This window comes from Hyperoodon ampullatus (assembly GCF_949752795.1).
Source record: "Hyperoodon ampullatus genome assembly, chromosome: 2".
Taxonomy (NCBI): Eukaryota; Metazoa; Chordata; class Mammalia; order Artiodactyla; family Ziphiidae; genus Hyperoodon; species Hyperoodon ampullatus.
This window is the reverse complement of record NC_136915.1, coordinates 120,117,221-120,144,654: the sequence shown is the minus strand read 5'-3', so window position 1 is coordinate 120,144,654 and position 27,434 is coordinate 120,117,221. Positions and strand designations below refer to the sequence as shown.

Below are 27,434 nucleotides of genomic sequence, written 5' to 3'. Positions count from 1 at the left end.
GCAGGTCCTCACTGAGGAGGAAACAACAGAAAGGGTGAATGAGAGAGAACCCAAGAGTCATTTCCAGCTCTCAGATTCTGAGATCTTTGGAAAGACTTGAGTTCAGAAAGAAAAAAAAAAAATTCAAACTTTTTTGTATTTTTAGAAAAATCAAATGTTGAGAAAGGTATAAAAAAGAGAGCAGAAATTATCTCAGTCTCACCACTCAGAAATCCTTTTCTAATCTCTCCAGACTGTTCTCTATTCATATGCATGTATAAGCAAATATTATATATGTACATAAATGGTTCATTTTATATATGATCATCTGCAACCCTTTTTTTCAGTGTATAATGGGTATCTTTCTACTTCAAAGAAAGCCAATACACATCATCCTTTCATGGTTGTTTACTATTTTATTGATTGCATATATCATAATTTATACATAATGATACATTTAAGTTATTTCCAATTTGGTCCAATGGACCCAATGTAATTTGAGAAGATTAACATTTTTGTGTTTACATCTTTGAGAGTTTGCCCAACTCTCTCCTCAGGATAATATCCTAAACATTTTAACATTTTTACACACATTGACAAATTAGTACAACAAAAGATTATATGGATGCACACTCCAATCAAGACCAGTGAGAAAGCCAGAAGTTAAAAGTCTTAAAACATTCTGTATTGACTTGTAACTGTTTTTTCATCATCTTAGCAGTATATTTCAAAGAACAGAAGTTCTTGATTTTGATGAAGTCAAATTTATCATGTTTTTCTTTCATGAATTGTGATTTCAGCATTGTATATAATAAACCCTTGCTTAATGCAATTCACAAAGATTTTCTCCTTGTTTTCTTCTAGAGTGATATACTTTTAACTTTCACATTTAGTGTAGCCTATTCTGATTTAATTTTTGCAATCTGGGGTAAGGTTGGGGTTGGTGTTTTATTAAATATCGTCACCTATTTGTTCCAGCTCATTGTGGAACAGACTATCCTTTATCCCAATAAATTGTTTTGGTGCCTTTGTAAAAAACAAAAACAAAAACTATTGACTATATAAGTTTGGATCTATTTCTAAGCTCTCACCATGGATCTTTTTTTTTTTTGTCTTTATGCAAATTCTGTATTGTGTTGATTACTATCACTTTATAATAAATCTTGAAATAAGATGGTTTAAATCACCCAACTTTTTCAGGGTTATTTTGGCTATGATAGGCCCTTTGCATTTCCATACATATTTTAGATTCAGCTTTTCAACTACCCGCTGCCCCCACCAACACACACACAGACTGATGACATTTAGATTGAGATTGCATGAATCTAGAGATCAATTTGGGGAGAACTAACATGGTAATATTAATTCTTCTGATCCATGAACATAGTTTAATCTCTTTATTCATTCATATCTTTTAAAATTTCTCTCAGAAATGTTTTGTAACAGGTCTTGTACATCTTTTGTCAAATTTATCCCGAAGATTTCATACACTTGATGTTATTTTAAATGATATCAGATTTTAGTGATTTAAAATTTTAAATTATTTTATTTTCACTTTCCACTTGTTCAATGCAAGTGAATGGAAACACAGTTGATTTTCATATACTGAACTTGTATCCTGCAACCTTGCTAAACTCACTTATTGGCCCATTGGCTTTTTTGTAGAATCTCTGTATGATTTTCTACATGCCATCTGCAATTAAAGGTGATTTTATTTCTTCCATGCCAATTTTTCTGTTCCATTTTTTTCTTGCCTTATTGCACTAGCTAAGACTTCCAAAACAATGTAGAATAGAAGTGATGAGTGCAAAAATCCTTGTCATTTTCTGATCTTGGGGTAAAAGTATTCAATCTTTTCCCACTAACTACATCTTTAGCCCTCCTGTTCCTAGTAGGGCTGAGAGTTTTTTTCTGCATCAACTGAAATGGTAGTATGAATTTTTGTTTCTTGTCTGTTAATAAACAGATTAAATTTTCTAGATTCCACATGTAAGTGATACCATGCAGCATTTATCTTTCTCTGTCTAGCATGGTTGAATAATATTCTATTGTTTATATATACCGCATCTTCTTTATCCATTCCTCAGTTGATGGACACTTGGGTTGTTTCCTTATCTTGGCTTTTGTGAATAATGTTGCAATGAACATGGAATACAGATATCTCTTTGATATCTTGTTTTCATTCCCTTTGACTGTATACTCAGAAGTGGGATTACTGGATCATAATTTTTACTTTTTTGAGGAACCTCCATACTGTTTTCCATAGTGGTTGCACCAATTTACATTCCCACGACCAGTGCACAAGTGTTCCCTTCTCTCCACATCCTCACCTATACTTGATATCTCTTGTCTTTTTGATGATAGCCATTCTAACACATGTGAGGTGACATCTCATTGTGATTTTGATTTCAATTTCCCTGATGATTAGAGATATTGAGTTCCTTTTAAAGTACCTGTTGGCCATTTGTATATCTTTTTGGGAAAAACATGTATGCTTTATGTATTTTGAAACAAACATTTAGGTGCATAAACATTTAGAATTGTTATATCCTCTCAATTAATTGACCCCTTTATCTTTTTGAAAACCCCACTTCTTTATTCCTGGTTATAGTCATTGCTCTGAGCTGATATTGCTAGCTTTCTTTCTATTAGTGTTAATAGTATATACTTTCCCCATCAATTGACTTTTAATCTAGTTGTGTTTTCATTTTTATATCAGATCTCTTGTAAGAATCATACCCCTGAGTCTTGCTTTTTTATCCAATCTGACAATAACTTCCCTTTAATAGGGATGATTAGGCCATTTGTATTTAATGTGATCATTAATATGACTGTGTTTAAATCTACTATCTTGGTATTTATTTTCTATTTGTCCCATCTGTTCTTCTTTTCCCCTTTCTGCCTACTTTGGAATTGATTGAATATTTAAATTATTTCCAAATTATCTCTTTTGCAGGCTTGCTACCTATAATTCTTTGTTTTTTGGTAGTTTATTTAGTATTTATAGTATTCATGTTTAACTTATTACAACCTATATTTGAGTAATATTATACCACTTCACCTATAATACAAGAACCTTACAATAATATCCTTTCATTTCTCCCACACTCTAATTAAGCTTTTGTGCTCTTATTGTCATCCATTTTATTTCTATATATTTTATTACCCCTAGAGTAGATTGTTACTACTTTTACTTTTAGCAATCAATTATCTTTTAAAGTGATTTTAAATATAAGAAAAATAATTTTTTCTTTAACCACATAATTACTATTTCTGGTACTCTTCTTTCCTTTGTATGTACCAGGGTTTCTCAGCCTTGGCGTTATTGAAATTTGGGGCCAGCTAATTCTTTGTTGAGGGGAATGCCCTGTGAAACTTGTGATGACTAAAAATATCTCAAGACATTGCCAAAAGTCACTCCTAGTTGAGAAATATTAGTATTGTTTCAGATTTTCACCTGGTACCATTTTCTGTCTGTCTAAAGGACTTCCTATAACATTTCCTGTAGTGTATATATACTGGTGTAAATTATTTCAGCTTTTGTGTATTTGAAAATGTCTTCTTTTCACCTTCAGTTTTTGAAAGATTTTCCCTAGATATAGATTTCTAGGCTAATTTTTTCTTTCAATACGCTTAAGATTTTGTTCCACTGTCTCCTGACTTGCAGCGTTTCTGATAAGAAGTTTGCTGTCCTTATATTTGTTCTTCTGTAGGTATGTATTTTTTTCTTCAATTGCTTTTGAGATTTTCTCTTTATCATTGGTTTTAGGCAATTTGATTGTGATGTACCTTTGTGTAATTTTCTTTGTGTTTCTTGAGTTTGGGGTGCATTTAATTTTTTGTACATGTGGGTATATAATTTTCATCAAACTTAGAAAATTTTTGTCTGTTGTTTCTTTAAATAGTTTTGTTCCCACTCAGGGAATTTAATTACAGGTATATTAGGTTACCCAAAGTTGTTCCACATTTCACAGTTTCTCTGTTTATTTTTTTCAGTCTTTTTTTCTCTCTGATTTTCATTTTGGATAGCTTCTATTGCTTTGTCTTCAAGTTCACTAATTTCTGTCTTCTGCAATGTGAAATTTGCTGCTACTCCCATCCAGTGAATTCTTCATTTTATACAATGTAGTTTTTATCTCTAGAAGTTTAATTTGGGTGTTTCTTTAATATCATCCATATTTCTACTTAGCAAGCTCTCTTTTCTCTAGATTCTTGAACATCTGAGATAATAACAACAACTGTATTAATGTCCTTGTCTACCAAGGTAGAGCCTTATGTCTCTCTAAGCTGATGAAATAGAGCTAGGAGTCCAGGAAGGCCAAGGTGCCTAGAGTTTATGGGGGTGAGAACACAGAAGAAAAGGTACACTAAGAAAGAGCTCCTGGGATCTGCAGAAGGGTTCCTTGAATCTTCAGCTTAGTGTTGAATGGCTCATGTGAGGTAAATAACCAGGCTGGGTAAAAAAAAAATCACCCTAAAAGCCAAGGGAACAATCTCTGGAGCTCACGCTGGTCTGGAAATAGTTTGTATTCTCACCAGAGTAGAAAATTTTATAATTCATCGACCTCAGTTAGAATAACCAGAAGCATATTGACTCAGTAGTGGGATAGAATTAGTTCTGTAATAAAGGCTGCTCTTGTCTCACCTAAAAAAGATTTAAAACAAGTCTCCAAAAGATTGAACTATTTCCAAGTAGCTTAACTGTACCCTAGAAAAAAGTTCAAGAATCTTTATAGGAAAATGGGAATATCCAGCACCATAAAGATAAAATTTGCTACTTCTGGCATTGAATCAAAATTTACCAGGTATGAGGACTTTCCTCATGGTCCAGTGGTTAAGACTCCATGCTCCAGGGGGGCCGGAGGAAGATGGCGGAAGAGTAAGACGCGGAGATCACCTTCCTCCCCACAGATACATCAGAAATTCATCTACACGTGGAACAACTCCAACAGAACACCTACTGAACGCTGACAGAAGACCTCAGACCCCCCAAAAGGCAAGAAACTCCCCACATACCTGGGTAGGTCAAAAGAAAAAAAGAATAAACAGAGACAATAGGATATGGACGGGACCTGCACCAGTGGGAGGGAGCCGTGAAGGAGGGAAGGTTTCTACACACTACAAGCCCCTTCGCGGGCGGAGACTGCAGGTGGCGGAGGGGGAAAGCTTCGGAGTAGCGGAGGAGAGCACAGCAACAGGGGTGCGGAGGGCAAAGCGGAGAGATTTTGGCACAGAGGATCGGTGCCCTCAGGCACACACCAGCCCGAGAGGCTTGTCTGCTCGGCAGCCGGGGCGGGCGGGGCTGGGAGCTGAGGCTCGGGTATCGGCTTTCAGTCGGAGCGCAGGGAGAGGACTGGGGCTGGCGGCAGGAAGAGAGCCTGAAGGGGTTAGTGCTAGCCCGGAGGGAGTCCGGGGAAAGGGTCTGGAGCTACCGGAGAGGCAAGAGACTTTTTTCCCTTTTGTTGCCTGGTGCGCGAGGAGAGGGCATTCCCCTCCCTCCCCTCTGCCTGAGTGAGCCAGAGCCCCCGAATCAGCGGCTCCTTTAAACCCGTCCTGTCTGAGCGAAGAACGGACGCCCTCCGGCGACCTACGCGCAGAGGCGGGGCCAGGTCCAAGGCTGAGACCCGGGAGTTGTGAGAGCAGAGACAGGGAAATCTCTCTTTGCAGCCTCGGAGGCAGTGGATTAAAGCTCCACGGTCCATTTGATGTGCCCTGCGTCTGTGGAGTGTATGAATGGACAGCGAATCATCCCAAATTGAGGAAGTGGACTTTGAGGACAAGATTTAAGACTTTCCCCCCTTTTTACAACGAATTATCCCAAATTAAGAAGGTGGACTTAGCAAGATTTCAGACTTCTCGCCCTTTTCCTCTTTTTACAACGAATTATCCCAAATCGAGGAGGTGGACTTGGAGAGCAAGATTTTTGATTTTTCCCCCTGCTCTCTTTTTGTGAATGTGTATGTGTAATCTTCTGTGTAAGATTCTCTCTGTATAGCTTTGCTTCCACCATATGTCCCAGGGTTCTATCGGTCCGTGTTTTTTTTTTTTTCCAATAATTACTTTTTAATTTTAATAACGCTACTATATTTCATACTTTATTCTATTTTACTTTACCTGCTCTTTCTTTTTTTCCTACCTTCCCTTCCTCCCTCCCTCCCTCCGCTCCTCCTTTCCTTCTTTCTTTTTCTTTCCTCCCTCCCTCCCTCCCACCCTTCTTCTTTCCACTTTCTTTTTCTTTCCTTCCTCCCTCCCTCCCTCCTGTCTTTCTTTCTTTCTTTCCTTCCTCCCTCCCTTCTTCCATTCACTCTTCCTTTTGCTTTCATTCCTCCCTCCCTCCCTTTCTTTCCTTCTTTCTTTCCATCCTTCTTCCCTCCCTCCCTCCTTTCTTTCTTTCTTCCTTCCTTCCTTCCTTTCTTCCCTTCTTCCTTTCTTTCCCTCTCTCTTTCTTTCTTCTACTAATTCTTTCTTTCTACTTTTTCTCACTGTTATTCTGAGCCGGGTGGATGAAAGGCTCTTGGTGCTGCAGCCAGGAGTCAGTGCTGTGCCTCTGAAGTGGGAGAGCCAACCTCAGGACACGGGTCCACAAGAGACCTCCCAGCTCCACATAATATCAAGCAGCGAAAATCTCCCAGGGATCTTCATCTCAACACCAGCACCCAGCTTCAGTCAACGACCAGCAAGCTACAGTGCTGGTCACCCTATGCCAAGCAACTAGCAAGGCAGGAACACAACCCCACCCATTAGCAGAGAGGCTACCTAAAAACATAATAAGGCCACAGGCACCCCAAAACACACCACCAGACGTGGACCTGTCCACCAGAAAGACAAGATCGAGCCTCAACCACCAGAACACAGGCATTAGTCCCCCCCACCAGGAAGCCTACACAACCTACTGAAACAACCTTAGCCACGGGGGACAGACACCAAAAACAACGGGAACTACGAATCTGCAGCCTGCAAAAAGGAGACCCCAAACACAGTAACATAAGCAAAATGAGAAAGCAGAAAAACACACAGCAGGTGAAGGAGCAAGATAAAAACCTACCAGACCTAACAAATGAAGAGGTAATAGGCAGTCTACCTGAAAAAGAATTCAGAATAATGATAGTAAAGATGATCCAAAATCTTGGAAATAGGATAGACAAAATGCAAGAAACAGTTAACAAGGACCTAGAAGAACTAAAGATGAATCAAGAATCGATTAAAAACACAATAAATGGGGCTTCCCTGGTGGCGCAGTGGTTGAGAGTCCGCCTGCCGATGCAGGGGACACGGGTTCGTGCCCCGGTCCGGGAGGATCCCACATGCCGCGGAGCGGCTGGGCCTGTGAACCATGGCCGCTGAGCCTGCGCCTCCGGAGCCTGTGCTCTGCAACGGGAGAGGCCACAACAGTGAGAGGCCCGCATACCGCAAAAAAAAAAAAAAAAAAAAAAAAAAAACACAATAAATGAAATGAAAAATACTCTAGATGGGATCAATAGCAGAATAACTGAGGCAGAAGAACGGATAAGTGAGGTGGAAGATAAAATAGTGGAAATAACTGATGCAGAGCAAAATAAAGAAAAAAGAATGAAAAGAATAGAGGACAGTCTCAGAGACCTCTGGGACACCATTAAACGCACCAACATTCGAATTATAGGGGTTCCAGAAGAAGAAGAGAAAAAGAAAGGGACTGAGAAAATATTTGAAGAGATTATAGTTGAAAACTTCCCTAATATGGGAAAGGAAATAGTTAATCAAGTCCAGGAGGCACAGAGAGTCCCATACAGAATAAATCCAAGGAGAAATACGCCAAGACACATATTAATCAAACTGTCAAAAATTAAACACAAAGAAATCATATTAAAAGCAGCAAGGGAAAAACAACAAATAACACACAAGGGAATCCCCATCAGGTTAACAGCTGATCTCTCAGCAGAAACTCTACAAGCCAGAAGGGAGTGGCAGGACATAATTAAAGTGATGAAGGAGAGAAACCTGCAACCAAGATTACTCTACCCAGCAAGGATCTCATTCAGATTTGATGGAGAAATTAAAACATTTACAGACAAGCAAAAGCTGAGAGAGTTCAGCACCACCAAACCAGCTTTACAACAAATGCTAAAGGAACTTCTCTAGGCAAGAAACACAACAGAAGGAATATACCTACAATAACGAACCCAAAGCAATTAAGGAAATGGGAATAGGAACATACATATCAATAATTACCTTAAATGTAAATGGACTAAATGTTCCCACCAAAAGACACAGAGTGGCTGAATGGATACAAAAACAAGACCCATATATATGCTGTCTACAAGAGACCCACTTCAGACCTAGAGACACATACAGATTGAAAGTAAGGGGATGGAAAAAGATATTCCATGCAAATGGAAATCAAAAGAAAGCTGGAGTAGCAATTCTTATATCAGACAAAATAGACTTTAAAATAAAGACTATTAGAAGAGACAAAGAAGGACACTACATAACGATAAAGGGATCGATCCAAGAAGAAGATATAACAATTGTAAATATTTATGCACCCAACATAGGAGCACCTCAATACATAAGGCAAATACTAACAGCCATAAAAGGGGAAATCGACAGTAACACAATCATAGTAGGGGACTTTAACACCCCACTTTCACCAATGGACAGATCATCCAAAATGAAAATAAATAAGGAAACACAAGCTTTAAATGATACATTAAACAAGATGGACTTAGTTGATATTTATAGGACATTCCATCCAAAAACAACAGAATACACATTTTTCTCAAGTGCTCATGGAACATTCTCCAGGATAGATCATATCTTGGGTCACAAATCAAGCCTTGGTAAATTTAAGAAAATTGAAATTGTATCAGGTATCTTTTCCGACCACAATGCTATGAGACTAGACATCAATTACAGGAAAAGATCTGTAAAAAATACAAACACATGGAGGCTAAACAATACACTACTCAATAACGAAGTGATCACTGAAGAAATCAAAGAGGAAATTAAAAAATACCTAGAAACAAATGACAATGGAGACACGACGACCCAAAACCTATGGGACACAGCAAAAGCAGTTCTAAGGGGGAAGTTTATAGCAATACAATCCCACCTTAAGAAACAGGAAACATTTCGAGTAAACAACCTGACCCTGCACCTAAAGCAATTAGAGAAAGAAGAACAAAAAACCCCCAAAGTTAGCAGAAGGAAAGAAATCATAAAGATCAGATCAGAAATAAATGAAAAAGAAATGAAGGAAACAATAGCAAAGATCAACCAAACTAAAAGCTGGTTCTTTGAGAAGATAAACAAAATTGACAAACCATTAGCCAGACTCATCAAGAAAAGAAGGGAGAAGACTCAAATCAATAGAATTAGAAATGAAAAAGGAGAAGTAACAACTGACACTGCAGAAATACAAAAGATCATGAGAGATTACTACAAGCAACTATATGCCAACAAAATGGACAACCTGGCAGAAATGGACAAATTCTTAGAAATGCACAACCTACCAAGACTGACTCAGGAAGAAATAGAAAATATGAATAGACCAATCACAAGCACTGAAATTGAAACTGTGATTAAAAATCTTCCATCAAACAAAAGCCCAGGACCAGATGGCTTCACAGGCGAATTCTATCAAACATTTAGAGAAGAGCTAACACCCATCCTTCTCAAACTCTTCCAAACAATATCAGAGGAAGGAACACTCCCAAACTCATTCTACGAGGCCACCATCACCTTGAAACCAAAACCAGGCAAGGATGTCACAAAGAAAGAAAACTACAGGCCAATATCACTGATGAACATAGATGCAGAAATCCTCAACAAAATACTAGCAAACAGAATCCAACAGCACATTAAAAGGATCATACACCATGATCAAGTGGGGTTTATTCCAGGAATGCAAGGATTCTTCAATATACGCAAATCAATCAATGTGATACACCATATTAACAAGTTGAAGGAGAAAAACCATATGATCATCTCAATAGATGCAGAGAAAGCTTTCGACAAAATTCAACACCCATTTATGATAAAAACCCTGCAGAAAGTAGGCATAGAGGGAACTTTCCTCAACATAATAAAGGCCATATATGACAAACCCACAGCCAACATTGTCCTCAATGGTGAAAAACTGAAACCATTTCCACTAAGATCAGGAACAAGACAAGGCTGTCCACTCTCACCACTCTTATTCAACCTAGTTTTGGAAGTTTTAGCCACAGCAATCAGAGAAGAAAAGGAAATAAAAGGAATCCAAATTGGAAAAGAAGAAGTAAAGCTGTCACTGTTTGCAGATGACATGACACTATACATAGAGAATCCTAAAGATGCTACCGAAAAACTACTAGAGCTAATCAATGAATTTGGTAAAGTAGCAGGATACAAAATTAATGCACAGAAATCTCTGGCATTCCTGTACACTAATGATGAAAAATCTGAAAATGAAATCAAGAAAACACTCCCATTTACCACTGCAACAAAAAGAATAAAATATCTAGGAATAAACCTACCTAAGGAGACAAAAGACCTGTATGCAGAAAATTATAAGACACTGATGAAAGAAATTAAAGAGGATACAAATAGATGGAGAGATATACCATGCTCCTGGATTGGAAGAATCAATATTGTGAAAATGACTCTACTACCCAAAGCAATCTACAGATTCAATGCAATCCCTATCAAACTACCACTGGCATTTTTCACAGAACTAGAACAAAAATTTCAAAATTTGTTTGGAAAAACAAAAGACCCCGAATAGCCAAAGCAATCTTGAGAACGAAAAACGGAGCTGGAGGAATCAGGCTCCCTGACTTCAGACTATACTACAAAGCTACAGTAATTAAGACAGTGTGGTACTGGCATAAAAACAGAAAGATAGATCAGTGGATCAGGATAGAAAGCCCAGAGATAAACCCACGCACATATGGCCAACTTATCTTTGATAAAGGAGGCAGGAATGTACAGTGGAGAAAGGACAGCCTCTTCAATAAGTGGTGCTGGGAAAACTGGACAGGGACATGTAAAAGTATGAGATTAGATCATTCCCTAACACCATACACAAAAATAAGCTCAAAATGGATTAAAGACCTAAATGTAAGGCCAGAAACTATCAAACTCTTAGAGGAAAACATAGGTAGAACACTCTATGACATAAATCACAGCAAGATTCTTTTGGACCCACCTCCTAGAGAAATGGAACTAAAAACAAAGATAAACAAATGGGACCTAATGAAACTTCAAAGCTTTTGCACAGCAAAGGAAACCATAAACAAGACCAAAAGACAACCCTCAGAATGGGAGAAACTATTTGCAAATGAAGCAACTGACAAAGGATTAATCTCCAAAATTTATAAACAGCTCATGCAGCTCAATAGCAAAAAAACAAACAACCCAAGCCAAAAATGGGCAGAAGACTTAAATAGGCATTTCTCCAAAGAAGATATACAGACTGCCAACAAACACATGAAAGAATGCTCAACATCATTAATCATTAGAGAAATGCAAATCAAAACTACAATGAGATATCATCTCACACCAGTCAGAATGGCCATCATCAAAAAATCTAGAAACAATAAATGCTGGAGAGGGTGTGGAGAAAAGGGAACACTCTTGCACTGCTGGTGGGAATGTGAATTGGTACAGCCACTATGGAGAACAGTATGGAGGTTCCTTAAAAAACTAAAAATAGAACTACCATATGACCCAGCAATCCCACTACTAGGCATATACCCTGAGAAAACCATAATTCAAAAAGAGACATGTACCAAAATGTTCATTGCAGCTCTATTCACAATAGCCCGGAGCTGGAAACAACCTAAGTGTCCATCATCGGATGAATGGATAAAGAAGATGTGGCACATATATACAATGGAATATTACTCAGCCATAAAAAGGAACGAAACTGAGCTATTTGTAATGAGGTGGATAGACCTAGAGTCTGTCATACAGAGTGAAGTAAGTCAGAAAGAGAAAGACAAATACCGTATGCTAACACATATATATGGAATCTAAAAAAAAAAAGATGGTTCTGACAAACATAGGGGCAGGACAGGAATAAAGACACTTACGTAGAGAATGGACTTGAGGACATGGAGAAGGGGAAAGGTAAGCTGGAACGAAGTGAGAGAGTAGCATTTACATATATATATTACCAAATGTAAAATAGATAGCTAGTGGGACACAGATGTATCCCACAGGGAGATCAGTTCAGTGCTTTGCGACCACCTAGAGGGGTGGGATAGGGAGGGTGGGAGGGATGCTCAAGAGGGAGGGGATATGGGGATATATGTATGCATATGACTGATTCACTTTGTTGTACAACAGAAACTAACACAGCATTGTGAAGCAATTATAGTCCACACCCTCTCTAGCATTTATTGTTTGTAGATTTTTTGATGATGGCCATTCTGACCTGTGTGAGGTGATACCTCATTAGTTTTGATTTGCATTTCTCTAAAGATTAGTGATGTTGAGCATCCTTTCATGTGTTTGTTGGCAATCTGTATATCTTCTTTGGAGAAATGTCTATTTAGGTCTTCTGCCCATTTTTGGATTGGGTTGTTTGTTTTTTTGATATTGAGCTGTATGAGCTGCTTGTATATTTTGGAGATTAATCCTTTGTCAGTTGCTTCATTTGAAAATATTTTCTCCCATTCTGAGGGATGTCTTTTCATCTTGTTAATGGTTTCCTTTGCTGTGCAAAAGCTTTTAAGTTTCATTAGGTCACATTTGTTAGTTTCTGTTTTTATTTCCATTTCTCTAGGAGGTGGGTCAAAAAGAATCTTGCTGTGATTTATGTCATAGAGTGTTCTGCCTATGTTTTCCTCTAAGAGTTTTATAGTGTCTGGCCTTACATTTAGGTCTTTAATCCATTTGGAGTCTATTTTTTTTTCTTTTTTTTTTTTTTTTTTTTTTTTTTGCAGTACGCGGGCCTCTCACTGTTGTGGCCTCTCCCATTGCGGAGCACAGGCTCCGGATGTGCAGGCTCAGCGGCCATGGCTCATGGGCTCAGCCACTCCACAGAATGTGGGATCCTCCTGGATTGGGGCACGAACCCGTGTCCCCTGCATCGGCAGGCAGACTCTCAACCACTGTGCCACCAGGGAAGCCCTGGAGTCTATTTTTGTATACGATGTTAGGGAATGTTCTAATTTCATTCTTTTACATGTAGCTGCCCAGTTTTTCCAGCACAAGTTATTGAAGAGGCTGTCTTTTCTCCATTGTATATTCTTGCCTCCTTTATCAAAGAAAAGGTGACCATATATGTGTGGTTTTATCTCTGGGCTTTCCAGCCTGTTCCATTGATCTATATTTCTATTTTTGTGCCAGTACCATACACTCTTGAATACTATAGCTTTGTAGTATAGTCTGAAGTCAGGGAGTCTGATTCCTCCAGCTCCATTTGTCTTTCTCAAGATTGCTTTCACTATTCAGGGTCTTTTGTGTTTCCATACAAATTGTGAAATTTTGTGTTCTACTTCTGTGAAAAATGTCATTGGTAGTTTGATAGGGATTGCATCGAATCTGTAGATTGCTTTGGGTAGTATCATCATTTTCACAATGTTGATTCTTCCAATCCAAGAACATGGTATATCTCTCCATTTGTATCATCTTTAATTTCTTTCATCAGTGTCTTATAATTTTCTGCATACAGGTCTTTTGTCTCCTTAGGTAGGTTTATTCCTAGGTATTTTATTTTTTTTGTTGCAATAGTAAATGGGATTGCTTCCTTAATTTCTCTTTCTGATTTTTCATTGTTAATGTATAGGAATGCAAGTGATTTCTGTGCATTAATTTTGTATCCTGCTACTTTACCAAATTCATTGATTAACTCTAGTAGTTTTCTGGTAGCATCTTTAGGATTCTCTATGTATAGTATCATGTCATCTGCAAACAGTGACAGTTTTACTTCTTCTTTTCCAATTCGGATTCGTTTTATTTCTTTTTCTTCTCTGATTGCTATAGCTAAAACTTCCAAAACTATGTTGAATAACAGCAGTGAGAGTGAGCAACCTTGTCTTGTTCCTGATCTTAGAGGAAATGGTTTGTCTTTTTCACCATTGAGAACAATGTTGGCTGTGAGTTTGTCATATATGGCCTTTATGATGTTGAGGTAGGTTCCCTCTATGCCCATTTTCTGGAGAGTGTTTATTATAAATTGGTGTTGAAATTTGTCAAGAGCTTTTTCTGCATCTATTGAGATGATCATATGCTTTTTATCCTTCAATTTGTTTATATGGTGTATCATATTGATTGATTTGCATATATTGAAGAATCCTTGCATCCCTGGGATAAATCCCACTTGATCATGGTGTATGATCCTTTTAATGTGCTGTTGGCTTCTGTTTGCTATTATTTGGTTGAGGATTTTTGCATCTATGTTCATCAGTGTTGATAGTTTTCTTTTTTTGTGACATCTTTGTCTGGTTTTGGTATCAGGGTGATGGTGGCCTCATAGAATGAGTTTGGGAGTGTTCCTCCCTCTGCTACAAATTGGAAGAGTTTGAGAAGGATAGGTGTTAGCTCTTCTCTAAATGTTTGAAAGAATTTACCTCTGAAGTTATCTGGTCCTGGGCTTTTGTTTGTTTGAAGATTTTTAATCACAGTTTCAATTTCAGTGCTTGTGATTGGTCTGTTTATATTTTCTATTTCTTCCATGTTCAGTCTCAAAACATTGTGCTTTTCTAAGAATTTGTCCATTTCTTCCAGGTTGTCCATTTTATTGGCATATAGTTGCTTGTAGTAATCTCTCATGATCCTTTGTATTTCTGCAGGGTCAGTTGTTACTTCTTTTTCATTTATAATTCTGTTGATGAGTCTTCTCCCTTTTTTTCTTGATGAGTCTGACTAATGGGTTATCAATTTTGTTTATCTTCTCAAAGAACCAGCTTTTAGTTTTATTTATCTTTGCTATTGTGCCCTTCATTCCTTTTTCATTTATTTCTGATCTGATCTTTATGATTTCTTTCCTTCTGCTAACTTTGGGGGTTTTTTTGTTCTTCTTTCTCTAATTGCTTTAGGTGTAAGGTTAGGTTGTTTATTTGAGATTTTTCTTGTTTCTTAAAGTAGGATTGTATTGCTATAAACTTCCCTCTTAGAACTGCTTTTGCTACATCCCATAGGCTTTGGGTCATCGTGTTTTCATTGTCATTTGTTTCCAGGTGTTTTTTTATTTTCTCTTTGATTTCTTCAGTGATCTTTGATAAAAATATGCTCTTATTTAGTAGTGTACTGTTTAGCGTCCATATGTTTGTATTTTTTTACAGTTTTTTTTTCCTGTAATTGACATCTAGTCTCATAGCATTGTGTTTGGAAAAGATACTTGATACGATTTCAATTTTCTTAAATTTACCAAGGCTTGATTTGTGACCCAAGATATGATTTATCCTGGAGAATGTTCCATGAGCACTTGAGAAGAAAGTGTATTCTGTTGTTTTGGATGGAATGTCCTATAAATATCAATTAAGTATATCCTTTTCAATGTGTCATTTAAAGCTTGTGTTTCCTTATTTATTTTCATTTTGGATGATCTGTCCATTGGTGAAAGTGGGGTGTTAAAGTCCCCCACTAACTGTATTACTGTTGATTTTCCCCTTTTTTGGCTGTTAGCATTTGCCTTATGTACTGAGGCACCCCTATGTTGGGTGCATAAATATTTACAATTGTTATATATTCTTCTTGAGTTGATCCCTTGATCATTATGTAGTGTCCTTCTTTGTCTCTTGTAATAGTCTTTATTTAAAGTCTATTTTGTCTGATATGAGAATTGCTACTCCAGCTTTCTTTTGATTTCCAATGGCATGGAATATCTTTTTTCATCCCCTCATTTTCAGTCTGTATGCGTCCCTAAGTCTGAAGTGGGTCTCTTGTAGACAGCATATATATGGGGCTTGTTTTTGTATCCTTTCAGCCAGTCTATGTCTTTTGGTTGGAGCATTTAATCCATTTACATTTAAGGTAATTATCGATATGTACATTCCTATTACCGTTTTTGTAATTGTTTTGGGTTTGTTTTTGTAGGTCTTTTCCTTTTCTTGTGTTTCCTGCCTAGAGAAATTCATTTAACATTTGATGCAAAGCTGGTCTGGTGATGCTGAATTCTCTTAACTTTTGCTTGTCTGTAAAGGTTTTAGTTTCTCCATCGAATCTGAATGAGATCCTGCTGGGTAGAGTAATCTTGGTTGTAGGTTTTTCCCTTTCATCACTTTAAATATGTCCTGCCACTCCCTCCTGCCTTGCAGTTTCTGCTGAAAGATCAGCTGTTAACTTTATGGGGATTCCCCTGTGTGTTATTTGTTGCTTTTCCCTTGTTGCTTTTAATATTTTTTCTTTTTACTTAATTTTGGATAGTTTGATTAATATGTGTCTTGGCGTTTTTCTCCTTGGATTTATCCTGTATGGGACTCTCTGCATTTTCTGTACTTGATTGATTATTTCCTGTCTCATGTTAGGGAGGTTTTCAACTATTATCTCTTTAAATATTTTCTCAGATGCTTTCTTTCACTCTTCTTCTTCTGGGACCCCTGTAATTTGAATGTTTGTACATTTAATGCAGTCCAAGAGGTCTCTGAGACTGTCCTCAATTCTTTTCATTCTTTTTTTCTTTATTCTGCCTTGTGGTAGTTATTTTCAGTATTTTATCTTCCAGGTCACTTATCTGTTCTTCTTCAGTTATTCTGTTATTCATTCCTTCTAGAGAATTTTTAATTTCATTTATTGTGTTGTTCATCACTGTTTGTTTGCTCTTTAGTTCTTCCAGGTCCTTGTTAAACGTTTCTTGTATTTTCTCCATTCTATTTCCAAGATTTTGGATCATCTTTACTATCATTACTCTGAATTCTTTTTCAGGTAGACTGCCTATTTCCTCTTCATTTGTTTGGTTTGGTGGGTTTTTACCTTGCTCCTTCATCTGCTGCATATTTCTCTGTCTTCTCATTTTGTTTAACTTACTGTGTTTAGGGTCTCCATTTCTTAGGCTGCATGTTCGTAATTCCTGTTGCTTTGGTGTCTGCCCCCAGTGGGTGAGGTTGGTTCAGTGGGTTGTGTAGACTTCCTGATGGAGGGGACTGGTGCCTGTGTTCTGGTGGGTGGGTCTGGATCTTGTCTTTCTGGTGGGCAGGGCCACATCCAGTGGTGTGTTTTGGGTTGTCTGTGAAGTTAGTATGATTTTAGGCAGCCTCTCTGCCAATGGGTTGGGTTGTGTTCCTGTCCTGCTAGTTGTTTGGCATGGGACGTCCAGCACCGGGGCTTGTTGGCCATTAGGTGGAGCTGGGTCTTGATGTTGAGACAGAGATTTCTGGGAGAGCTCTCGCCGATGGGCAGGAGGTCTCTGGTAGCCCAATGTCCTGAACTTGGCTCTCCCACCTCTGAGGCTCAGGCCTGACACCAGGCCGGAGCACCAAGACCCTGTCAGCCACATGGCTCAGAAGAAGAGGGAGAAAAAAAGAAGGAAAAATAATAATAAATAAAAAAATTATTAAAATAAAAAATGTTTTAAATAATAATTTTTTAAAAAGAAAAGAGCAACCAAACCAATAAACAAATCCACCAACAATAACAAGCGCTAAAAACTATACTAAGATAAACATAAAAATCAGAAACAAATCAGTTGCAGACAGCAAACCCCAAACCCCACAGTTTCTTCCAAAGTCCACCGCCTCAATTTTGGGAGAATTCGTTGTCTATTCAGGTATTCCACAGATGCAAGGTATATCAAATTGACTGTGGGGATTTAATCTGCTGCTCCAGAGGCTGCATGGAAAAATTTCCCTTTCTCTTCTTTGTTCACACAGCTCCTGGTGTTCAGCTTTGGTTTTAGCCCCACCTCCACACACAGGTCACCCTCAGGCATCTGTTCCCACCCAGAGAGTACAGGGTTAAAGCAGAGGCTGATTAGGGGGCTCTTGCTCACTCAGGCCAGGGGGAGGGAAGGGTACAGTAGTTATAATTGGAATGTGGGGCGAGCCTGCAGTGGCAGAGGCTGGTGTGACATTGCAACAGCCTGAGGCACACCATGTGTTCTCCCGGGGAACCAGTCCCTGGATCACAGAACTCTGGCAGTGGTGTGTTTCACAGGCTCCTGAGGGGAGGTTGTGGATAGTGACCTGTGCTTGTACACAGGCTTCTTGGTGGCTGCAGCAGCAGCCTTAGCATTTCATTCCTGTCTCTGGGGTCCGAGCTGATAGCTGCAGCTCACACCCATCTCTGGAGCTCATTTAGGTGGTGCTCTGACTTCTGTGGGCAGTGAAGGAATCCCCTCTCCTCATGCACCCCGAAACAATGGTCTCTTGCCTCTTAGGTCCAGACTTTTTCCCAGACTCTCTCCTGGCTAGCTGTGGTGCACTAGCTCCCTTCAGGCTGTGTTCATGCAGCCAACCCCAGTCCTCTCCCTGGGATCTCACCTCTGAAGCCTGAGCCTCAGCTCTCAGCCCCTGCCCACCCCAGCAGGTGAGCAGACAAGCCTCTCAGGCTGGTGAGTGCTGGTCAGCTCTGATCCTCTGTGCAGGAAGCTCTCCACTTTGCCCTCTGCACCCCTGTTGCTTTGCTCTCCTCCATGGCTCTGAAGCTTCCCCCTGCCACCCATCCCCTGTCTCCACCAGTGAAGGGGCTTCCTATTATGTGGAAACTTTTCCTACTTCACAGCTCCCTCCCATCCTTATTCTTTTATCTCTGTTTTTTTCTTTTTTCTTTTGCCCTACCCAGGTATGTGGGGATTTTCTTGCCTTTTGGGAAGTCGGAGGTCTTCTGCCAGCGTTCAGTAGATGTTCTGTAGGAGCTGTTCCACATGTAGATGTATTTTTGTTATATTTGTGGGGAGGAAGGTGATATCCACATCTTACTCCTCCTCCATCTTGAAGGTCCCCTGGCTATCTATTTTACGTTTGGTAGTGTATATATGTCAATGCTACTCTCACTTCACCCCAACTTCCCTTCCCCCCTCCCTGCATCCTCAAGTCCATTCTCTATGTCTGCATCTTTATTCCTGCCCTGCCACTAGGTTCATCAGTACTGTTTTTTTTAGATTCCATATACATGCATTAGCATACAGTACTTGTTTTTCTCTTTCTGATTTATTTCACTCTCACTATCTTAATTATAGCTTTATAAGAAGACTTAAGACTTGAGCACCCCACTGCATGCACACACACACACATACACACACAGACACACACACACCAGTTTTATTTTTCTTTTTCAAAATTGACTAGACCAGATTTTTATGCAGAGGAGTGACATGATCTGACTCACAGTTTTTAAAAGGAGCACCCTGGCTGTTGTGTAAAGAATAATAATGACATCAGAGAGAGAGGAAAAATTGCTAGAATTATGTCCTTGAATAGATGAAAGTGGATGGCAACCAGTGGAAATAAGAGGGATTAGCTTTGCAGAGCAGCATGCAAAGTTCAACTACGGTAATAAAGGCAGAGTCTATGCGTGTAGATGCTATTATGCTATTATGGTGAGGGGAATCTGGAGATTCTCTTCTGATTGTTTTAATCTTTTTGGTGAAATCATCAGTTAAGAATGAGACATTGAAGTTTTAAGAAGAAAGGAAATGGTGTAGAATCATTGTTGAGGAGAATAGGAAAATAATTGATCACCTGGAGGCATTAAGAGCCCACTTGAGGTTTGTGGTCATTCATTTAAAGAGAGAACAGTGAACATGGCTGTGTCTCCCAGCCACATACAGCTGTAGAGATTTGGGCTTAATCAGGATTCTGCTAATTAAGGAAATAAAGTGAAAGATGATAAAGGAGTTGAAGGGAGTGATTGTAATGGTTGACAAGCAATCTAAACTGGGTAAAGAAGGAAGTGAAGACATGTGAGTGAGAACACTGAAAAGTGGTAGGATCAATGGATTGGAAAGTCTATGGGGTCAAGGGAATGTTGCGGAAGGGATCTGGAAAGGCGGGAAGCAGGAGAAAGAGTGGGATGCATGAAATTCACATTATGAGAGGGTTGCCCATAGTGGCAATTACAAGGTCAAAGTTATGAGTGGGGCTGGCTTCGTGGCGTGCAACCTTATGCAGCCACCCAAGGCCTTATACACTCAGAGGGCCCTGCACTTGGTTTACTGTTCTGCTGTCACCATCTCAAAATTCCTAATAATTTTTTAAGAGGGGTGTTAAATTTTCATTTTTTCTATAGGCCCCATAAATTATGTAGCCAGTCCTGGTTGTGAACATGGGAGTGAGAAGGCGATGTAGGTGGAAGACAAGATTATTGAAGGAGAGGAATTCGAGGAACTGAGAAATTGGGATGTTAAAAGATAATCTACATGTGAATTGAAATTGCCAACAATTTAGTCAGGAATAGTACTGAAGACAGTGACAGTGAGCTAGGAGCTAAATCCTGGAGAAACGAGTCGCAGTAACACAGAGCTGAGGAGCTGTCAGCATAGTGACATCTTGATTGGGTAGGAGGTGATATAATCTACATGAAGCTCAAAGCTGAGGGTTTGGAGACAGGAAACAACACTGAAGAGCTGCAAAAGCAAGAACATGGGCCTCCCCTCCAGGCCTGCAGTGAGGAGAGAGCAGCAGTTAGGAGAGAGCAGCAGCCTTTTAGTGGGGTCCCGGGGAAGCAGTGTCGGTGGGACAGAGCCAGGTTTCCCTTAGAGTGAGAAGGTGACAGGGATGATTAGAGAATAGGTTGAAGACATAGAAGACTTTGATGATGGCAGACATTGTGTGCTAGAGAACACATGGAAGGATTTCAGGAGCTGGGGAGAGGACACAATACAGGTTGTACAGAGCCTTGTAGGATTAGAAAACAGGAGAAAAGATATCCTGAGAGACTGGGGTTCTTGCAATGACTAACAAACAGGGATAAAGGGCATGATGAGATTAGCCCAGTGGATTCCAGGCAGAGGGTGGAGACAAGACTGCGAGTGCTGGGGGATAAAGAGGGGCTCCCTCGTCACCGTGGTGACAGGGGCAGAAGGCCCAGGGGAAACATGGTCTTTATAACTGCCTTGAGTGTAAATGCACACTGAAAAATCATGTACCTTTTAAAAGTTTTATAAGTGGCATCTATAAAATAATAATTAGAATAGGAGGCATTACAATAAGTCTTTATGTTGACCCAATAATATTGCTGTTGTATAGATACTAATCTCACTGCTTTGTAATCTCTTACAGCATTTTTTTGGGGTAAACATTCCAAAATAAATGCATATAGGTATCACAAGATCAGTAAATCAATTTCTTGTAAAGCATCACTGCAATGTGGCTTATTTCATTAAAAATACTTTGCAAAGAATAAGACTATATTTGAGCAATGTCTGTCTTTCTAACCTGAAGTATATGGCTTTTGGATTAATTAATATAGAACCTCCATTTGTTTTATTCTTTCAAACTCCTCTAGTAAAGATTTTCTTAGGCTGATAATACAACAATGTAATTAAAACTAAAGTCATTTATTTAAGAATTTAACTTAGGCTATATGATAGTTGAGTTTCAAGAAACCATGTGAGCAACCAAAAGCAACGTATGGACCTTGTTTGGATCCCGATTTGAATAATACTTCTGTGAAAAGACACTTGTGAGACCTCTTCCCAGACCGTGGAATACTTTAATTTGTCACATATAGACAAGGATTCATGTAAAAACTTTTTGTTGCTTGTCATGTGATTTAAAGACACCCACTAGCTTCTTCTGGCCTCAGGAAACCCCACAAAAAGGATTGGGATTTGAAGTCAATTGTCAAAGCCGCCAGACAATCAGCAATGACATCTCCTGTACCTTAAAGCTATAGCTATCTGCCTTCCCAATTCAGTCAAAAGATGGGTCATCTGATTCTTTGGCATGGGTGCAAGTGAAGGGGTGAGGACCGATCAGTCAGATAATTTGAACTTCATGTCAATGTTGTTCATCCTCATTTTTTACATTTTAATATTTCTTTGGAATCAGAACATAGTTAACAGTTGATAGAGACATTTAATGTATGTGTTTTTCTCCTCAAAAGCTATTATTAAATTGACTGTATCCTACAATTGATGACATCTTGGAATTGAAGAAATATGGTAATGTACGTTATTTCCTGTTTTGGAAATTGCTCAGTTGAGTCTGTTATCTAAATTCTAGTTAGATTACTTACCCAGTGGCTCCTGTTCCAGTGAGGAGCAAGAGCACAATACATCACTTCCTTGCACAAAATTCCCAACCTTCTCTATTTTAGTTACATTAACTATCTCTAATGAGGTCAATGACCTGTCACTTAATAAACAACACAGGAATGGCTTGATGGTGTTTTGTATGTTGTATCAACTTAGGGCTAAGTGAAAAAACTAGAGAGAAATACCAAGACAATGGAAACTGTAAAAGTTCTTCCTTGTTCTCTTTGCTACAGCCCAGACGTCCACCACAGAATAAAGGTCTCCATTTTAAAACCTCTCTTTCAAATTCCCACAGATGAGAAGGCCTGAAAATTATCAGTTTCTTTTTGGGATCCAAGATTGACAAAGACATTGCACACAAAATACAGTGGAAGATGTTACCTGGATTTGCATATAAGAACACTGTGATTCACACAGTTATCTTTCCACAGGTTTAAAAATTTGGTCTACACATACCGAATCTTCAAAGAGAAACATGGGTATTACAATATACAGGTAAGAACATACAAGAACTCCTATAACAAAAACAACACAGGCTGGGGGGAGAAAAACCTGAGAACATCTCTTGAACCTGAGATGCCATGAAGAGGCATTCTAAACAGGGAAGCACTGTGGAGAGTTAGAATCAGATCAGTAGTTGACCTTGTTTTTCTTTCAGAGAAATAGGAATGCACTAGAGTTGGGTTCCATTTTCAAGAAAAACAAGGCTGTTGTTCAAAAGTGTAGAGGCACAAAGTTCCTCCAGGGGTCAAATATACCAACCTGAACTCCATATAAGACTACTGTCAAATTATAAGACTAAACAACGAACAAGATGAGTGGAAAGAGAAGGTGGGGAGAGGTCCGAATGTTTAAGAAGTCAACATTCGGGGACACCATAGCTGAATGAAAATGCAAAGAGGAGCATCAGTCAACTGGTAATTTAGGGATTTCTTTAATGTTTCTGGTTTACTGAGAGCTAAGCAGAAAAACCTTTTTTCTTTTGAAGTTACTTCTCTGGTAGGAAATAGAGTATAATAAATGTCATTGAATCTTTAATTACTAACATAGACTCCTGAAATAATCTTTCTGAAACACTTGCATAAAGGTTAAGCAGATTTTTTTACTGCAGGATTTCTCAGAATCTTCAATATGCTAATGTTCATTGTAACTATCTGAAAGAGATTAGAATATACAATGATCCCCAGACACACACACACACACACACACACACACACACACACACACATACGTAATTTTTCTTTTGCCACAAAGGACATTATTGAGGCAATTGACAAAATCTGCATCAGGTCTGTAGATTAGTAATAGTATTGCATCAAGATTAATTTCCTCATAGGGAGGGTTGGAGGGAGACACAAAAGGGAGGAGATATGGGGATATATGTATATGTATAGTTGATTCACTTTGTTATAAAGCAGAAACTAGCACACTATTGTAAAGCAATTATACTCCAATAAAGACGTTAAAAAAAAAAAAGTTCCCTATAATGGCCATTGATATTCTAAACTGTCTTTGGTCAGGTCTGTTCATTTAGTTAGAAATGTACCTGAAAAAAAACAAAAAAGGATTAATTTCCTCATTTTAGTGTGGATATGTAATGTTCTTGCTTTTTAGGAAATACAAAGTATTTAGGGTCAAAGGGATATCATGTCAGCAACTTACTCTCATAATTTTTTTAAAAAAAGAATACATATATGTATACATATATATTTAGAAAGAGAGAATGAAAGGCAAATACAATAAAATGTTAACATTTGGGGTATGGGTGAAGGTTATATATGGAAATTAAAAAATATTTTTGCAGCTTTTAAAGCAACATATTTAAAACATTTATTTCTTTGCTGCACATATTTTGGGAAATTCTGGATAATTCCTTAATACCCCGTTTTGTCTCTTGTCTGAACAAAACAGAGAGGCATCCAAATCAGTTATAACAGACACAGAGGGGCATTTCATTGAGGAGCAGCTCTGTATCAGGGCCTGTGCTGGATGCTACCTTGGGCTGAAGTGACAGCCTTTCGTGGAGCCGACTTCCATGTCAGCCTGCATCTCTGTCATGGAGGTTAACCACGCCCCAGGTCACAGAGCCTTCCTGTCACCACCCCTCTATAGAACAACACTGTGGTCCTAAGAGAACCACAGTGATCATTAAGAAAATCAAATACATAAGAGCCAAGGAAGCCCTTGTGTTTTTAAATTATTTCTATAAGATTATATTAGAAAATTGTACTTGGTTTGTAGGTGGTAAAGAGAAAACAACTATTCACAATTTACCTGAGTCATGTTGACATCCCCATTTTCAATTTAAATCGGGACTTTTTTTGTCTTGTTTTCCTCTTATGGAGAGTCTGAATTCATCAAGTATGTAAGTTGCATATTTTGCATTTCCCATCAGAAGTCCTCCCATATTAGTCCCCTACACTCTGACATAAGCTCTTAGAGGGGTACGCTCCACAGTGTACCTACAAGAACTGTTCCCAAATTGCCAAGAATGGGGGCTCATTCGATACTGCAGACTGAGGTGGGGACCTTTGATTGTTAATCTTCTTTACTCAGAGTAGCTCAAGTCAGAATTCCGTTTTAAAAAGGAGGGTTTCTGGTTATTGCGTACGGTGTGAGCTCCCACACAAGAAGTGTCGGCCACCTGTTTTCAATTCACCGCTCAGAGGCAGCCCTGAAAACCACTGTTTTGAGAAGTGTCATCTTTCACACACAATTGCACGATGATGAGTGATCTTGCATTTTTGCAGACCGTGGAAGGCGCTCAAAGACAGATCTTTCCAAACCTAGAGGAACTGATCTCCAAGTTCGAAAAACCAAATCAAGGGCTGGTGGTTCACCTTTTAAGGCCAATAAAGAGAACCTCTCCCTGCCTGAGATGGAGAAGATCGAAGATAGAGCTGGATGGTATTTATGGTAAAAATACTTTCACACGGGCGCCAGACAGGAACCTTAGTCCCATTTCCACCACTGGCCTACTTTGCAGAACCGATACAGATAATTTCCCCTTTCTATGATGTTAGCTCTAAAAAGCTTCATCCTACGAAGAGCACTTTCCATTTTGTTGGGAAGTGGTGCCTTCGAGCTCCTGGAGGTGGCAAACACATAGAGCTCTCTGTGCTTGTACAGCCCGGGGAGCAAGAGTGATTCCTGAGCACTCTCCAAGAGCTGACTTCAAACTCATTCTGTGACCTTGTGCAAACAACACAGGTTTGGGAATAGATGGCCAACGAGCAGAATTTTCAAATGAGAAAATTGCTTCAACCCTCTCCCCAAGCCTCATCCTGTTACATTTTGCTCAATATTTGCTAAGCATTCATTTATATAGTGTTAGGGGAATAATTATTTCAGATACACCCCAAAAGTTATTAAGCCATGGTGGAAAAGGAGAGATGGTCAGTAAATCTGAGTGAGGAGAATCCAGATCATATCCCAAGCAGCTACTCTTGCTTACATCCCTGCAAGTCTGCTCCCAGAAGAGAATCTAGTACCTGTCAGCTACAACATAGTTCGAATTTAACTCAGACTTCCTGAGACATTTACAGTTTAACCCTGTCTTCTCAAGGTGGGATGTGTGGTGATAGCCCCATGAAAGGGATTTCAGTCATCAGTGGGTAGGTGATGGGGATGGGAGCAGAAGTGCTAGCTAGGGAGAAGGGTGCAGGACAGAGAGTTCTGGGGAGCCTGCGATCACTCCACACCCATTGTACTCTGTCTATAGCAAAGTTGCCCTTTAGACTGCCAGAGCAAACTTCTCACCTCCCCAACAAGACTAAGCGTGGCTTTTTAATTATGGAAAAAAACCCAAAAAACCCTCCTCTACCATTTTCTCTGTCCCCCTTCTGCCACGTAGAGGAGTGTGCACCCAGAGGAGAAGCAACCCATGCACCCGCTTCCTATAGGTTCAGCTGCAGATGTAGTCCCACGGCCATTTTCTACCATAACTTATAGATTTTGAAGGTGTGGTTCCTGTTCCCAACTAGGTTTTAAAGCATGGTTGGGTCTTCCCTGAACCCTCCACAGCACGTAGAAGAATAAAAGGGGGCAGAGTAGAAACCCAGGGATGTACCTGTGCTGCAGTCCTCAGGCAAACCCAGATGAGTTGCTCAGGATGCTTGGGGTGGTGGTAGTATTTGTCTCAGTGATGACAAAAATAACCACAAATTCCAACAGGAGAACCCTTTAGAGTTCGTCCCCAAGAACTGGGCGAGAGTCTCGCCATACCAGTTGTCCATGCTTGGTCAGCCTTGGCAGAGCAAGCTCCCAAATCCTCAGCTACCAAAGTAGGAACTTCCTCCCATTAGCTCATCTTCTTCCTCCCTTTCCCTTGGCCTCCTTAGAACAAGCCTTAGGTGTTCTCACTCTGAGGGAGGCACAGGTGTTCTGCTGGTGAGTGGAGGCATCTGGTCCTGGAAACTCTGATGTTCCACTTATAAACAGACCCCCTATTTTGCCAGGAGAGCTCCCTGTGGTACCCCAGCCCTTGAAGGTGTCACTTTGATGTGGCATCAAGATCACCCTCTGCCTGGGGAGAAGTCTTTCCCTTGACGGGTGTTGGTCAGTGTGACTCCTGGGTGTTGAGCCTCATGGCTGGTCTTCTGCTTTTTTTTTCCCCAGAGAACAGTAACAGCGATTATGTGGATGTCTTGCCTTGAAGATAAGGAGACTGGACAAAGCACTTATAGAAGAGATGGGGTGATAGCTCTCACCAGTGACCCTGCTTCTCCTGCAGGTGTAGGTCTGCAAGGCCAAACTCTAGGGGACAATTCAGACTCTCCTGGTATGAGTGACTGTCCACCAGTCTCAGAGAAATCACTCCCCCTGCCCCAACTCCCATGCATACACCTTGAGCAGCTTCAAAACCCCTTTTCCCCTCTCACTCTTCTTTCTTGCAATAGGACAGCCTGAACCTATTCTTGACTTGTTAAAGGCGCCACCACTACATCACAGTTGACGTGCCCCTTTCAACCACGTGACCAGAGGGGAGAGAAGAGAGAGCGCTGGCTGCTAGTTAGAAGCCTGAGTTCCAGTCCTGGCTCTGTGACTGCGGACAAACCTCTTCCTCCTTCTCTGTTTCTTCATCTATAAAACAAGTGGCTAAGCAGAAGGGTACACAATGCCCCAGCCTCTCTGCTGAGCCTGGTTATGTCCAGTGGAGTTGGGGAGCCCTGGAGTGATGGACAAGTATACAGCTTCAGCAAGAGATTAGGATCCCAGCCCTCCCAAAACAGCCAATACATTCTCTGCACCTGCCTGTGCTGCTCTTGGTCATGGTGGGAGCCCTGACCCACTCATGCACACTTCTCCCTTCTGCCTGGGCTACTCGCCTTCTTTCTAATCTTGATCCCTGCCAAAT

At 39.7% G+C, this 27,434-nt stretch overlaps 1 protein-coding gene across 2 annotated transcripts in view; it reads left to right on the top strand.

Moving 5' to 3' along the window:
* The window catches only part of SH2D1B (SH2 domain containing 1B), a gene marked incomplete at both ends in the record, with an annotated part of 32,801 nt that extends 6,068 nt beyond the window's left edge, over positions 1-26,733 (top strand). The window contains 3 exons of one of the 2 annotated variants that reach the window (XM_079696952.1): positions 22,510-22,573; positions 24,829-24,985; positions 26,696-26,733. In XM_079696952.1, the coding sequence (XP_079553078.1) occupies positions 22,510-22,573; positions 24,829-24,985; positions 26,696-26,733 (259 nt within the window). Of the gene's footprint in view, positions 1-22,509; positions 22,574-24,828; positions 24,995-26,695 lie in introns of both variants that reach the window. The other variant, XM_079696951.1, reaches the window with a different exon arrangement.
* Between the last annotated feature and the right edge of the window lie 701 nt (positions 26,734-27,434).